Source organism: Microcaecilia unicolor, chromosome 1 (assembly GCF_901765095.1).
Source record: "Microcaecilia unicolor chromosome 1, aMicUni1.1, whole genome shotgun sequence".
In the NCBI taxonomy this organism is placed as follows: Eukaryota; Metazoa; Chordata; class Amphibia; order Gymnophiona; family Siphonopidae; genus Microcaecilia; species Microcaecilia unicolor.
This window is the reverse complement of record NC_044031.1, coordinates 388979491-388995470: the sequence shown is the minus strand read 5'-3', so window position 1 is coordinate 388995470 and position 15980 is coordinate 388979491. Positions and strand designations below refer to the sequence as shown.

General features: G+C 49.5%; 1 protein-coding gene across 4 annotated transcripts in view; it reads left to right on the top strand.

The window, feature by feature from the left end:
* Positions 1 to 15980, top strand: part of SUN2 (Sad1 and UNC84 domain containing 2) — a 127271-nt gene that overhangs the window by 52145 nt on the left and 59146 nt on the right. For all 4 annotated transcript variants that reach the window (XM_030210843.1, XM_030210836.1, XM_030210829.1 and 1 more), the window contains exons 5-7: positions 1066 to 1161; positions 10671 to 10764; positions 12344 to 12405. In XM_030210843.1, coding sequence (XP_030066703.1) covers positions 1066 to 1161; positions 10671 to 10764; positions 12344 to 12405 — 252 coding nt within the window. The remainder of the gene's footprint in view (positions 1 to 1065; positions 1162 to 10670; positions 10765 to 12343; positions 12406 to 15980) is intronic.

Genomic DNA, 15980 nt, shown 5'->3' with positions numbered 1-15980 from the left:
AAGCCCCGTTTCTGATGCAAATGAAACGGGGGCTAGCAATGTTTTCTTTTGTGTGCATGTGGGAGTGTGTGTGTCCCTGCCCTCTGGCCTCTCTCCCCTCCCCCCTCTGAGTCCTTCACTGTCACAGAGCCAGCGATTTGATTTCGTGCTCTGCTGTTTTCCTTCACTGACTGTGTTACAGAGAGGGCGGGGCAGACACTCATAGGGAAACTGGATATCTCGCCCCCTTCACACTTCCGGCTGGAGGCTTCATAGAACGTTGGTGTTGCTTTTTATATAGAGAGATTGTAAAAGGGCCAAAAGGATTAAGCTATAAAGTTTTACTTTGAGGCATACATATAACATAGTAACATAGTAGATGACGGCAGAAAAAGACCTGCACGGTCCACCCAGTCTGCCCAACAAGATAAACTCACATGTGCCATTTTTTGTGTACACCTTACCTTGATTTGTACCTGTCTTTTTCAGGGCACAGACCGTATAAGTCTACCCAGCACTATCCCCGCCTCCCAACCACCAGCCCCGCCTCCCACCACCGACTCTGGCACAGACCGTATAAGTCTGCCCAGCACTATCCCCACCTCCCAACCACCAGCCCACCACCGGCTAAGCTTCTGGGGATCCCTTCCTTCTGAGCAGGATTCCTTTATGTTTATCCCACGCATGTTTGAATGCAAATAGGCTTTACAGATGGATGGAATCTACACTGAGCCCTGTTTCGGCAAAGAATGCCTGCTTTGGAAGTCACAAGTCTAAAAAGTCACTAAACAAACTTGACTAATAGTATACACAGTAGTCTCAAACTGTGTTGAGCACTCAATGGTCAGCTCCTGGATGCTGTAGGGTTAAGTGTTCTCTACAGTACTGGTTAAATGTTCTTTTCAAGTGCTTTCTGATTTTTAGGAAGGGGCTTTTTTTATGTCCTAGGGATTTGTACGGTCTCTCTCCTAACCGTTTTTGCATTGCTGGGCACAGTTGTCTGAGATTTTTGCAAAAAAAAAAAAAAAAAAGATTCAAAAAGCCAGAACCTTTTTGGGAATATTAAGGTTGTCTTTTTCCTTCCAGGTCACTTTCCCTTGGATTCTGACAGCTCCGGTTCAGGTTTCAAGAGCTGGATATCTTGGGTTGGGTCTTTGCTATGGCTGATTGTCACATCACCAGGTGAGTGTAAGGGCTGCTAGTCAGGGCCACCGGGGGGGGGGGGGGGGGCCTTCAAGATTCCCGTGCCAGCCATAGAAAAGCCGCCTTTTTTTGTTTTTTTTCAGTGGTGCTGCATCCAGCCTGACAGCCTCGCTCGGTCTGATCCAGCATATTTCCCTCCCAACCCTCCCCCTTCCCAGTTCTCTACTTGTCTCGGAGTCATTGGTTGGTAGGCAGTAGTGATAGAGAGAGACTGCTCTGCTGGCTATGGGTCCTTCTTACTGCCATGTCCTGCCTTTGCAAAAACAGGAAGTTACTTCGCAGGAGGTAGGATGTTGCAGGAAGAAGGATCTGTGGCTGGCATAGCAGTCTGTCTTGATCACTGCTGCCTGCCAGCTGATGACTTTACTTTTGACTGCTGTGGCGGCAGTGGGGTCCTTAAGATTGTTTGCCCCGGAACCAGCTTTGTCTCACGGCGGTCCTGCTGCTATTAAACTGGTATGTCCTGGGTTTGTCAAGTTGTCCTTACCATATGGCTCCAGAAAAAGGAGGACGGATTGAGCCAGCCGGGTTTTACTTCCATTGCTTTCAATGGAAGTAATTGAGCCAGCCGGGTTTTACTTCCATTGCTTTTAATGGAAAGCAGTGGAAGTAAAAACCGGCTGGCTCAATCCGTCCTCCTTTTTCTGGAGCCATATGGTAACCCTACAGTGAGTTAAAGGGAATTTTTCAGCTCTCAATGAAAGGGGTTTGCATCTGTTAAGGGTCTAGGGTTGATAGTTGTAAATTTCATTAGATTGTGATATGATACAACTGATGTTGAAGTGGCCCCTGTGCTGTTGCAGCTGGTTGTATTCATTTTGTGCTGGTGGCAGCAGTGAAAGTCAGTGATGTAATCATGTCCCTGGCTGACTGGGACATGGTGGCATTGTAAGTCACTTCTCATTCACGGTATTATTTCCTAACTGGGTGCTGAAAAACATTTTCAAATAAAGCACATAATTTTATAGAGACAACATAGACACTTCTGTATCTTAATAGCCTATTATAACATAGGCTTTTAGAACTGTCCTCTTCGTGCAAAGTTTCACACACAAATTTACACATGCTGGAGGCCAGAACAGCTTTGCGTGACATTATTGCCCAAGAGAAGCCATGCCTACTATCAGGATAGGATTAACTCTTCTATGGGCCCAATGCAAACAAGTACACTGTTCCCCCCCCCCCCCCCCCCCCCCCCCCCCCAAGGACCAGCATTTCCTTTGGAGTGAAGCTTACTGGTGGTGTTTCTTATTATCAAGCTTTGTCCTGAGCGGGGAAAGGGAGAGAAAATGTTACAACACATGTGCCTATGCACCAGTGACCATGGATAAGGAGATAACAGGCAGTCCAGAGCAATAGCTACCTTTCTTGCACCCCATGTAACAGCTCTGGTGGTTGCTATCTCGTGTAGGGTAAGTTATGCATGTGTTGAAGAGTTAATGTTGCTACGTCGGGCCTAGTTTGCCTACGCTTCAATCTGGCCCTGCCTGCCATTTAATATACAAATTTCTGAGTAGCTTTTATTGGTTTTATTATTCAAGAAATAGAGTAAGCAGTCAGGGAAAGATCTTTAGCTTTTGCTTTGGCCAAAAACTGTCAGGAGAGCTGAAAAATTCCCTTTAAACAACTCCTGCCTCCTAAGATGTGTTGTGGTGGATTACATAGTTTATTCTTCCATTGCCCAACCGAAAAACAACAACATTATTTCATTTCATGCCGTGTGTGCGAAGCATGGCCTATGTGTAGATTTTATTGAGACACAGATCTTTGCACATTTACATAGCTCTGAAGCAAATGAACCACTGCCGGTTCAGAGGTCATTTCCTGAAGAGAGGCATAATATGCATCGCTGGTACCACATGAAGAGAAATGCCTCTTATGTCCCTGTTGGCTGGACTGGGTAATGGTCTTTTTAACACAAGACCGTGGAAAAGAAAATAATTTAAGCATGGGTTGTGTACCATCTAATGATCAGTGAAGGATAAACTAGGAATTGTTAACTGTGAAAGATGCTCTAGGGTGGAATTCTATAATGGTGCACCTGTATTAAGGTGCCTGTGTGGCGTCTGTTGTATAAAGGAAAGAGGTACCCACCTCTTTGTAGGATATTAGCTTAACAGGTAAATTACAAGCCTAAAATTTAGATATGAGCACTTAATGCCAGACATAGAGCAGGTACCAGAGAGATGTACCTAATTTATAATATTCTATAAGTTGTGTATATAAGTGGAATCCTGCCCATGTGTTGTGAAACATGTGCTGTGTAAGAAATGCACCTATTTACAGAATAGGGTTTAAGCAGATTTTCAGCCTTTGCATTTATGCTGGTGGTCTAGTCATTTATTTATTTATTAGGATTTATTAACTGCCATTATGAAGAGATTCACCCAAGATAGTGTACAGCAGGTACAGTTTAACATAAAATTTACAATTTTGTTAACAACATAATAGTAGTAAAATGACCAAGTATAAGCAAGCATAAATACAATGAATGAGGTTAAACTTGAAAAAGCAAGTTGAAACCTAATAATAGGACTAATAAGAAACAGGATCAAAAATATATACACATTTAACAGCACTGAAATTCAAATACCAGAAATATAATATGCATTGTGTTGTTAGCACCTTATTTATAGAATTCCATATCATCAAGCTGATCAATCCATAGACTGGTGGGTTGTGTCCATCTACCAGCAGGTGGAGATAGAGAGCAAACTTTTGCCTCCCTATATGTGGTCATGTGCTGCCGGAAACTCCTCAGTATGTTCTCTATCTCAGCAGGTGGTGGTCACACACAGCAGCAGCTCTGGCTAGGCCTCCAAGCCTAATCCTTAGGTTTTGTTGAGGCCTGGGGTTGAGGGCTCTTTTGAGCAAGTGCAAACCTGGTGGTGCCAGGTCCCTCCTTTTCTCCCCCCTCCCGCTGGCTCCGTTTAAAAAAAAAAAAAAAAAAAATTTTAAACGTCTTTAAAGGCGTTTATTTTGGCGTTTATTTAAACGTTCAATGCAGCTACTCACTGGGACACCAGTTCGTTACAGCTCGGAGCGGCAAGCAGGTAATTTTACCTTTTTCTAGCGGGCAGGGGGTTCCCCGATTCTTCTCCTCGTGGCATATGGCGTCGGAGGGCGAGGGCGCAAAGGGTCGCTCCCCGGATCGCTGGAGCGCTTCTAGAGGGGATGCGGGGGTTTTACAGCCTGATTCGCCCTTGATGGGTGACAGTTTAGTGACCGATGAATGTCCCGGTCCTTCCTCCGGCGTGGCAGTTTTTCCCGCCATAAACGCCCATCCCCCGCTCCTCGCCTCCGCCATCTTGGCCGGCCACGCGGCTCGGACGGCTTCTTCGGGGGCCGCCCTTGAGGTTGGAGACATTAATGCCATGAACGCCCTTAATTTGGGCGACGGCACAAAACCGGCTAATGTTAAGAGCCGTTCTTCCCGCGCGGCTCCTTCGCGGAGTTTCGCGCCGGACGCCATTTTGGATGCGCAGCATGTCTCTCCCCCGCTATTTCGAGCGCCGGTTGAGAGTGCGTCTAGGGCTGTTGCCCAGGCTGCGGAAGTGCACAGTCTGGGGGGTTTCTCCCCCGAGTTTGTTTTGCTGCTGCATCAGGCCTTCCTCATGCACAACGCTGCCCCTGCTCCCTCGTCTGGTAAAGAGGTTGAGGTTCCCAGAGGCAAACGCCCTCGGGTTGATTCCCAGGCCTTGGAGGAATTTGTCTCCTCCGATGTAGATGAGGGCAGCGTGTCTGAGGTCTCCCAACGGTCCTTTGCGGATTCCTTGGAGGAGACGGATCCCCGCTCGGTTGGAGCGGATGACCCCTCTGCAGCGCGGCTTTTTAGCCCAGAGGATTTGCCCAACCTGTTGTTACAGGCCATGGACACTTTGAAGATTTCCTCTCCGGAGGACGTCTCTCCCTCAGCCCCTGTTGGCTCTGCCATTATGCTGGGGACGAAGCGCCCGCCTAGAACCTTCCACGTGCATGATGCCATGCACACCTTAATTTCGGCTCAATGGGATGCCCCAGAAGCGAGCCTTAAAGTGGCTAGGGCTATGTCCCGCCTCTATCCTTTGGCCGTGAGTGAGCGTGAGGCCTATCTGTGGCCTACCGTGGATTCTTTAATCACTGCGGTGACTAAGAAAACGGCGTTGCCGGTGGAAGGTGGCACGGCCCTAAAGGACGCCCAAGACAGAAGATTGGAGGCGGCCTTAAGGTCGTCCTTTGAGGCGGCTGCTTTAAGTTTGCAGGCCTCAGTTTGCGGCTCCTATGTGGCCAGGGCGTGCCTGACTATGGTGCAGCGGGCTTCCCCCTCGGATCATTCCTTGAGGGCTGATTGGCCGGCCCTGGAATCGGGCTTAGCCTATTTGGCAGACTTGCTGTATGATGTCTTGAGAGCCTCAGCTAAAGGCATGGCTCAGACAGTCTCTGCGCGGCGGTGGCTTTGGCTGAAACATTGGTCTGCTGACCACGCCTCTAAATCCCGCCTGGCTAGATTGCCTTTTAAAGGCAAGCTGCTCTTTGGGATCGAGCTGGACAAAATCGTGACCGATCTCGGCACGTCTAAGGGCAAGAAGTTACCAGAGGTCAGGGCTCGGGCTAGTGCTCGTCCCGGTACCTCCAGAGGACGGTTTCAGGAAGCCCGTCGGTACCGCCCGGGCAGGTCGGGTTCTTCTGCCCCCTCTTCCTTTAAGAGGAATTTCTCCCCCAAGCAGCATTCCTTTCGCAGAGACCGCCGTCCCGGAGGTGCTCCCTCCGGTCCTCCCCCAGGGTCTCGTACCCAATGACGGGGTCTTGGTCCACGCCCCAGTGCAGATTGGAGGACGGCTGTCCTCGTTTCTGGGCGAGTGGACCACAATAACTTCAGACGCTTGGGTGCTGGAAGTCATCAGAGACGGCTACAAGCTAGAGTTCTGCCGACCCTTAAGAGACGGGTTTGTACTCTCTCCCTGCAAGTCTCCGGTCAAAGCTGTGGCAGTGCAGCAGACTTTGGACAATCTGATCCGCCTGGGTGCGGTCGTTCCGGTGCCAGAAAGTCAGCTTGGCAAGGGGCGTTACTCCATTTACTTTGTGGTACCAAAGAAAGGAGGTTCTGTCCGGCCTATCCTCGTCCTCAAAGGGGTCAATCGGGCCTTGAAAGTGCGGCACTTTCGCATGGAGACTCTCCGCTCTGTTATAGCGGCAGTGAAGGCAGGGGAGTACCTGGCATCCTTGGACATCAAGGAAGCATACTTGCATATTCCCATCTGGCCTCCTCATCAACGCTTTCTGCGTTTTGCAGTCCTGGGCCGACACTTCCAGTTCAGAGCCCTCCCTTTCGGGTTGGCTACTGCTCCGCGGACCTTTTCCAAAGTAATGGTGGTCATAGCGGCCTTCCTGCGAAAGGAAGGAGTACAAGTCCATCCTTATCTGGACGACTGGTTGATCCGAGCCCCCTCTTATGCAGGGTGCGGCAAAGCTGTGGACCGGGTAGTTGCTCTTTTGAGCTCCCTGGGATGGATCATCAACTGGGAGAAGAGCCAGCTGCACCCGACTCAGTCCCTGGAGTATCTGGGAGTTCGATTCGACACCCAAGTGGGCAGAGTGTTCCTGCCAGACAATCGGATTGTCAAGCTTCAGGCTCAGGTGGACCAGTTCCTAGTAGCCTCTCCTCTTCGGGCTTGGGACTATGTGCAGCTGTTGGGCTCTATGACGGCCACGATGGAAGTAGTGCCCTGGGCCAGGGCTCATATGAGACCACTTCAACACTCTCTGCTGCAGCGCTGGACTCCGATGTCGGAGGATTATGCTGTGCGCCTTCCCTTGGATCCAGCAGTGCGCAGGGCGCTGAGCTGGTGGATGCAGACAGACAAGTTGTCTGCGGGAATGCCTCTGGTGACCCCAGAGTGGATTGTCGTCACGACGGACGCCTCTTTGTCGGGCTGGGGAGCCCACTGTTTGGGAAGGACAGCGCAGGGGCTCTGGTCTCCTGCAGAGGCAAAGTGGTCTATCAACCTCCTGGAACTCAGAGCCATTCGGTTGGCGCTTTTGGAGTTCATCCCGGTACTGGTGTTGAAGCCTGTACGGGTCCTGTCGGACAATGCCACGGCTGTGGCCTATGTCAACCGCCAGGGAGGTACCAAGAGCGCCCCTCTAGCCAAGGAGGCTATGAGTCTATGCCAGTGGGCAGAAGCGAACCTAGAACAGCTGTCAGCGGCCCACATTGCCGGAGTCATGAATGTCAAGGCGGACTTTCTCAGTCGCCATACCTTGGAGCCCGGAGAGTGGCAGCTATCTGCTCAGGCGTTCTTGGACATCACGAAGCGTTGGGGCCAGCCGAGCCTAGATCTGATGGCGTCATCGGCCAATTGCCAAGTGCCGCGCTTTTTCAGCAGAGGACGGGACCCTCGATCCCTGGGAGTAGATGCTCTTCTCCAACAGTGGCCGACACAAGAGCTTCTCTATGTGTTCCCGCCCTGGCCCATGTTGGGCAGGGTGCTAGACCGGGTGGCAAAGCATCCCGGCAGGGTAATCCTGGTGGGTCCGGATTGGCCCAGACGTCCCTGGTATACGGACTTGATCAGGCTCTCAGTCGACGATCCTCTGCGGCTGCCAGTGGAGCAGGGCCTGTTACATCAGGGTCCCGTGGTGATGGAGGATCCCTCCCCCTTTGGTCTTACGGCCTGGCTATTGAGCGGCAGCGTCTGAGGAAGAAGGGCTTCTCAGACAAGGTCATCGCCACTATGCTGAGAGCGAGGAAGCGCTCTACTTCTACTGCTTACGCCAGGGTTTGGCGTATCTTTGCAGCGTGGTGTGAAGCAGGCTCACTTTCTCCTTTCACTGCTCCAATTTCTTCAGTGTTGGCGTTCCTGCAAGAAGGTCTGGACAAAGGCCTGTCGCTCAGTTCCCTTAAAGTCCAGGTAGCGGCTCTGGCTTGCTTCAGGGGCCGCCTGAAGGGTGCTTCCCTGGCTTCGCAGCCAGATGTGGTGCGCTTTCTCAAGGGGGTTAATCACCTGCGCCCTCCTCTGCACTCAGTGGTGCCTGCGTGGAATCTCAACCTGGTGCTAAGAGCATTGCAGAAGCCGCCGTTTGAACCCTTGTCAAGGGCATCTCTGAAAGACCTGACGTTGAAAGCAGTCTTTTTGGTGGCTATCACTTCAGCCAGAAGAGTTTCCGAGCTCCAGGCGCTCTCATGTCGAGAGCCTTTTCTGCAGTTCACTGAGGCAGGAGTGACTATTCGCACAGTGCCTTCCTTTCTGCCCAAGATTGTTTCTCGCTTCCATGTGAATCAGCAGCTCTGTCTCCCTTCCTTTCGTAGGGAGGACTACCCAGAGGAGTACTCTGCTCTTAAATATCTGGATGTGAGACGAGTCATCATCAGATACTTGGAAGTGACCAATGATTTCCGGAAATCGGATCATCTGTTTGTCCTGTATGCAGGTCCTCGTAGGGGTCTGCAGGCTGCTAAGCCTACAGTGGCAAGATGGGTCAAGGAAGCCATTGCAGCGGCTTATGTGGCCGCGGGGAAGGTGCCGCCTATCCAGCTGAAGGCTCACTCCACAAGAGCTCAGGCGGCCTCGATGGCAGAGGCCGGTTCCGTCTCCTTGGAAGAGATATGCAAGGCGGCAACTTGGGCTTCGGCCCATACATTCTCCAAGCATTACCGCTTGACTGTGGGTGCTCGGGCGGAGGCCCGGTTTGGAGCTTCAGTGTTGCGGTCAGGGTTTTCTATGTCCCGCCCTGGGTGAGTACTGCTTCGGTACATCCCACCAGTCTATGGATTGATCAGCTTGATGATATGGAAGGTAAAATTATGTATAATCATACCTGATAATTTTCTTTCCATTAATCATAGCTGATCAATCCATAGCCCCTCCCAGATATCTGTACTGTTTTTATTCTGGTTGCATTTCAGGTTCAAGTTCAGTCTTCAGTTACTTCAGAAAGACTTCGTGTTCAAGTTTTTTCACTTGGATTCTTCAAGAGTTAAGACGAGTTTGTGTTACAGTGAGCTGCTGCATTCCTCTCCCCTCCGTTTTACGGGGCTGGATTGAGACTTAAAATTCTGCCGGCACTCCCTCCCGCTTCGTGCGGCTGTAGGGCAGTTTTGTACCCCTCCCGCTTCGGCGGTGTTAGGGTCAGTCAGCTCCTCCCGCGGTTGCGGTTGCAGGATAAGCCAGATCCCCCCGCATCGGCGGGTGTGGTGTCCCTCCCCCGCTCCGCGGGGATGAGCTGGACGGATTCCCCTCCCCCACTTGTGTGGGGATGAGCTGGGTTAATTCCCCTCCCCCGTTTCGGCGGTGGTGAGCTGGGCAGAGTGTCCCTTCGTGGGTGTAATTCTCTAAGTGCTGAGTCCTGCGGATGGAGCTTTGATATCGACATACTGAGGAGTTTCCGGCAGCACATGACCACATATAGGGAGGCAAAAGTTTGCTCTCTATCTCCACCTGCTGGTAGATGGACACAACCCACCAGTCTATGGATTGATCAGCTATGATTAATGGAAAGAAAATTATCAGGTATGATTATACATAATTTTACCTTCCCTTCCGTGTGTGTGTGTGTGTGGCAAAGAAGCAAAACATCAGGCATGTTGGACCACCTCCCCAAAGTTTGACTTTGAATTCTTGATATTGTTGAAAACTGCTTAGTCGCCAGTTGGATCAATTTGCGGTATATCAACTGGACAAATAAATAATAAAACAGCTGGAGGAAACCTTGTCATTGGACACAGTTTGGGTTGGGCAAATGGCAGGGGTTCTAATGTTGAATTGGTTCCCTCATGCCATTATGACTTTCTTACCCTCAAAGTAAGCAGGCAAACTGTGCATGTGATCTCCTTTCTTACTTCTCCTGGCAGCTAAGCACTTGCCTGCTGGAGAGAGGGCGACCAGTTGCCTTTTTCCCTGTCATCTTGGTTTGTTGGGCTGCATATATGGAAGTGCAGCCCACGAGTCCTTGCAGAACAAGAGGCTAAACCCAGGATTGGCTTAGTCTGTCAGGGCTTTAATGTTTTCATTAAAAAAAAAAAGATTTCAAGAAGGGCAGGTTTGGAGCTGAGCACTGCTGTGGGAGGATTTGGGTTTGACACTGGTGTATGAAGGGACTGATTTTCAGCCCTGTTTTATTTGCCCTTAATTTCAAACTCGTAAGATGGATTCTTTGTAAGCTTTGTCCAATCATAGAACCTCTTCTAGAGATGCACCATGTCTTTAAGGCGTGCACAGATTTATGACACCTGCAGAATTGGGTCGATCTGGCCTAATCCTTTTCTGGCTTTGTACAGTTTGCCTGTGAATATTACTTCCTTTCTGCCAACAAACCCGCCTCTGTTTTCTCAACACCTCCTCCTCCTTTGTTTTAGCTAAGGATTTCCAGAATTCAGAAGGACTTGTTAAGGTTTGTGCCTCATGCAGAAAAATGGCTTGGAGGTATTGCTTTCTGCACTGTGCAGTGCCAGTATTTTATTCTGTTCCTCTTTGTGATGGATTCTCTCTTGTCTGTTTCGGTTTGCACAGGAAAACTCTTTGGACTATTGTACTGGTGGATTGGAACCACATGGTACCGGCTGACAACCTCAGCATCGCTCCTCGATGTCTTCATCTTAACAAGGTTAGTGCCAGAATCGGGACAAAGGGGACCCGGCCCAGCATGGGTCATTCTGCATCCAGTGAATTGTGATACTGAATTTTGTCACTGGCACAGGGATACAAAATGGCCTTTCATATCTAGGTCACCACTGTGACTCTGACTCTAAGTAGAGGAGAGCCTGTCTTTTCACAGTTCAAGGTCTTGTGCAGAACTAGTCTTGGGTCAGTTTCATTCATGGCTGCCAACTTTACATCACCCAAAATTATACACTAAGTGGCTGTTGTAACAGAGATGACAAAGATGGAATGGTCTTGGAGATGGGTTCTTCCTTCCAGGGTAGGGTGAAGGTGCCCTGGTGGGGGAAGTGTGTGAAGGTGCTAAGGCCCCAATGCTGAGAAGCAAATATGGGTGCTAGAGGCCTTTGGCGCCAGACTAACGCCCGCATTTGCTACCACAAAATGTTCAGAGATGGCGAGTGAGTGAAATAACGAGCATGCCAGTTCTGAGTGCTAAATTCCTCCCCAAAGCTCAGTGGGCAGTGCGTCAAAGAAGGGCGCTGCTTCCACGGCAAATCCTACACCAGCTCGGAGCTGGTTTTAGTGTTTGCCAGGGCATTGAGGAGGATTGGGGAGACCCTGTTCAGCATGCATTTGCAAGCTTCCAGGCCCCCCACCCTCCCCAAACACAAGGGCCTGGAGGTGGATCCCCCAAACCCCTCACCCCCCCAAGCACATAGGCCCCCCCACCATGAATACATTGAACCCTGGTGGTCCAGTTAGGACCCTTGCCAGTCCTGGCCTGGCATCACCCCCCCCCCCCCCCCCGAAAACTAACCTTGGTGGTCTAGTGTTGATCCTCCCCAAGCCCCCTCATACCTTTAAAAGAGTCCTAGCTTCAAATAGGAGGAGGGACTAGCACTCCCTCTTTCCTCCTGCGGGAGCCACCTCAAAATGGTGACACCCTGTTCTGCCTAGCACACCTCAGGATGAACTGGGCAAGGTGCTGCCATTTTGAGGTGGGGCCTACATGAAGAGGGAGGGAGTGCTAGTCCCGCCTCCTTTTTGAAGCTAGGACTCTTTTGAAGGTATGAGGGGGCTTGGGGAGGGGGGAGGAGCAACGTTAGACCACTAGGACTAGCTTTCGTGGGGGGGGGAGGGGGGAGGCGGCCCAGACCAGGCCTGGCAAGGTTGCCACTGGACCACCAGGGTTCAATGTATTCACAGTGAGGGGTCTGGGGGTCCACCGGACCTCCAGGCCCTTGTGTTTGGGGGTGGGGGGGAGGTCTGGCTTTAGGTTTGACAGGCCCGGGCTTTTCTCTTTCCCGGACCTGTCAAACTTCTGCGGTAGGATTGTACCTTGAGTGTGTACCCAGGCACAATCCCACCGCACTTTCTGCCTATGATCAACGCTAATATTTGCACCTATATTTGCATGTTATTAGCGTTGATTATAAGAGTGTTCTTTGCGCTGTTCTGTCATGTAATTTTTATGGCTTTGTTCGGGAACAGCGTGGCGAACTGATTGATCATCAACTCCTACTAAGTGCCACTGCTGGGCTTGTGTCTGACTCATGGCCTCTGTGTTTCTCTGCTGTTTCTAGGCACTCCTCCATTCTGAAGAAGGCTGTTTTAATCCTACTGCTTCTAGCATGCATCTGTTTAGGTGAGCTCTTACACTTTACATGTGTCACGTGAAGGACCTCATCAATCTGTGAAGAGAAAAAAAAAGAATTCTTTCAACATCTGGTGAAAGGTTCCATATCCGCTGTGCTCTCTCCTCCTCTCATTCCATACCTGTTGAACAGCTCTTGAAAATAAAGTCCTCATTAGAGGTTCAGGGGTCTGGGGGGGCACAGGGATTTCTTTTCTTTAAATCGGTGACAGGGGATCAGAGAGGCAGGGCCGTGCCTAGGGTCTCTGGTGCCCCCCTGCAGACTATCAGTTGGCGCCCCCCCCCCCCCCCCCATCTAGCATAAAATTCCATAAATAAGTAAATAAATATAAACTTTTAATGTTGAGCACCTGATTATCAAAGTGGACATATTCCAAACACTATAATGAAAATAAAATGATTTTTTCTATCTTTGTTGTCTGGTGACTTTGTTTTTCTGATCATGCTGGCCCAGTACCTGATTCTGCTGCTATCTGTCCTCTTAACTCCATTTCTAGGCAGTAGCGTAGCCAGACTGCCAATTTTGGGTGGGCCTGAACCCAAAGTGGGTGGGCACAAAATTTTCTCTCTACCCCCCCCCCCCCCCCAGCAAAATTTAGTCACACTCAGATGCATTTGTCACACAGGGTAAAGTGCTGCTTTTCAGTGCATCAGATTTCAGACAATTTATTTAATAGCCTAATCCTTTTCAGTGAGCTTTCAGAGGCCAAAACCTCCTGCCTCAGGTCACTATAATGCTGTTACGGTATCCTCTCCTGACCTAAGGAAGGAAGTATTGGTCTCTGAAACGTTAACACCATATTACTTTATCCTAAATTAAAAATAAAATTATTTTCTTTACCTTTGTTGTATGGCCATTTACTTTTTCTCATTGTGTTGCTCCCAGTCTCTAGATTCTGCTTTCCTTCATTTTCGCTTAACTCTTCTGCCATGGTTTCCTGGCCATTTGTCATTTTTCTCTCCTTTTTCTTTGCTTTCTTCAATATTTTTCTGCCTCTCTCTGTGCCCAGATTTAATTCATTCTTACTATCCATTCTTTAATTTCCTTCATCTACTTATGGCTTTACATCTTTTTCTCACCCTTGTTCTCCCCATGCCCCTTCCTCTTATTCTCCAATCTTTCACTACTCCCCCTTTCCATGCAGCAGCTCTCCTCTTTCTCTCCCCATCCTTCCAGTGTCTCCCCTCTCTCTCCCCATCCTTCCAATAGTCTCCCCTCTTTCTTTCTGCATCCTTCCATCCAGTGTCACCTCTTTCTCCCTACCCTTCCATCCAGCGTCTTCCCTCTTTCTCTCCCCATCCTTCTACCCATCTACCCTCTCTCCTGATCCTTCCATCTAATGTCTCTCTCCCTCCTTCTAACCAGTGTCTATCTCTCTACCCTTTTCTGTTCAGTGTCCCTTCTCTCTCCACATCCTTCAGTCTCTCCCCTTTTTCTCTGCATCCTTTCATCCATCTCCCCTCTTTCTCTGCCATCCTTCCATCTGTTTTCCCTCTTTCTCTGCCATCCTCCCATCTGTTTTCCCTCTTTCTCTCCCCATCCTCCATTTTCCCTCTTTCTCTGCTATCCTCCCATCTGTTTTCCCTCTTTGTCTCCCCATCCTTCCATTTTCCCGCTTTCTCCCCATCCTGCCATCTGTTTTCCCTCTCCCGATTCAGGCCCGCCGGCCACTGCTGCTTTTCCTGATGAGCAGCAGGGTCGGCGCAGCGCGCTACAAAAAGAAGAAGCGCTCAGCTGACTGAGCTGAGCGCCAACGCAAACAACGACTCACGAGTCACTCGACGAGAAAAAATGTTTAAAAAAACATGCGGCACTGCAGGCAGCCTTGAAGCATTGGCTGCTGGCTCTGCAGGCTCTGCCCATCTCTTACGTCACTGCCCCTGGAGCAAAGCAGGGGCAGTGACGTAAGAGACGGGCGGAGCCTGCAGAGCCAGCAGCCAATGCTTCGAGGCTGCCTGCGGTGCTGCGTTTTTTTTAAAACATTTTTTCTCGTTGAGTCGTCGTTTGCGTTGGCGCTCAGCTCAGTCAGCTGAGCGCTTCTTCTTTTTGTAGCGCCGGCCCTGCTGCTCATCAGGAAAAGCAGTAGTGGCCGGCAATGGGAGCTGGGGCTGGCGCCAGCGCGGACCTGAAGGAAAAGTGGGTGGGCGGGCCAGAGCTGAAATTGGGTGGGCCTGGGCCCACCCAGGCCCACCCGTAGCTACGCCCCTGTTTCCAGGTCTTCCTTTCCATTTATTTCTTTACTTTCCTCCTTTCTTCTTCATTTCTTGCCTTACATCCGTAAGTAAAAGCTGGATCCTCTGTAGACTTGACTGTCCAGTGGATCCAGCTTCTGCCTATTTTCTCCATCCATGTGCAGGTTTTTTAACACTCCCCTCCAAAATCTAGTACTAGGCATGCCGAGAATACAAAACACTCAGGACCTATAGAGCAATTCTACCATACCATAAGCAGTAATTTCTACGAGTCACACAAGGAAAAGGAAAGCATCTTAAACACTACAGTGAGCACTAGAACATCAATTCACCTACTGTAAAACGAAACCAGGCAGAATAATACAGATCGTCGATCCTGCACAGTCAGTGCCAACTGAAAGCCATGACTTTTTCACAAACACAGATACACCCTAATCCACTATAGAATAAGTAATAATAAACTTTCTATTTAGACAAAAATTAAACTGAACCCCCAAGATGCCAGAGTCTGCATACAATGCAACACCACAGAAACAGAAAATGTCCCCTAGTACTGTGCAAAATATAAAGACAGCAGATGTAAATTTGAAAAAACTAACAAGTACCAATCACCACTTTACAAATTGACAAATAGAAATAAAACAAATATAGAAAATACAATAATACCATTTTATTGGACTAATACATTTAGCTTTCAGAGGCCAAAACATCCTTCCTCAGGTCAATACAGTATACTGCTGTTACAGTATCCTATCCTGACCTGAGAAAGGGGGGGTTTTGTTCACCGAAAGTTAACCAAAATGTATTAAAATTAGTCCAATAAAAATATTACCTTGTTTACATGTTCTATTATAAACATTTATTAACACAGCAACAATACTACTTTATCCTAAAGCAAAAAAATAAAAATATATATTTTATTTACAGTTTGTTGTCTCTGGTTTCTGCTTTCCTCATCTTCTTTTCACTGTCTTCCTTCCATCCAGCATCTCTTTGTTCTCTCTCTGTCATCCAGTGTCTGCCCTCTCTGCCCTTCATCTACATGCCTTGCATTAGGGCCCCCCTTTTCAACCCAACCCATCCCCCTACCTGACCCAGACATGCCCCATTTTCCCTCATGACCCCTTCTCAGACCCCAGTTCCAACCCCTTTCTCCCATTTGAGAGCCCCCTCACCACCCCTCTTCTCCCATCTGAGAACCCCCTCCCCATCTGAGAACCCCCACAACACCCCTCTCCCATCTGAAAATCCACCCCACCCCTTCTCCCATCTGAGAATCTCCCCTGCTCCCATCTGAAAACCCCCTCCCCATCTGAGAACCCCCACTACACCCCTCTCCCATCTGAAAATCCCCCCCTTCTCCCATCTGAGAA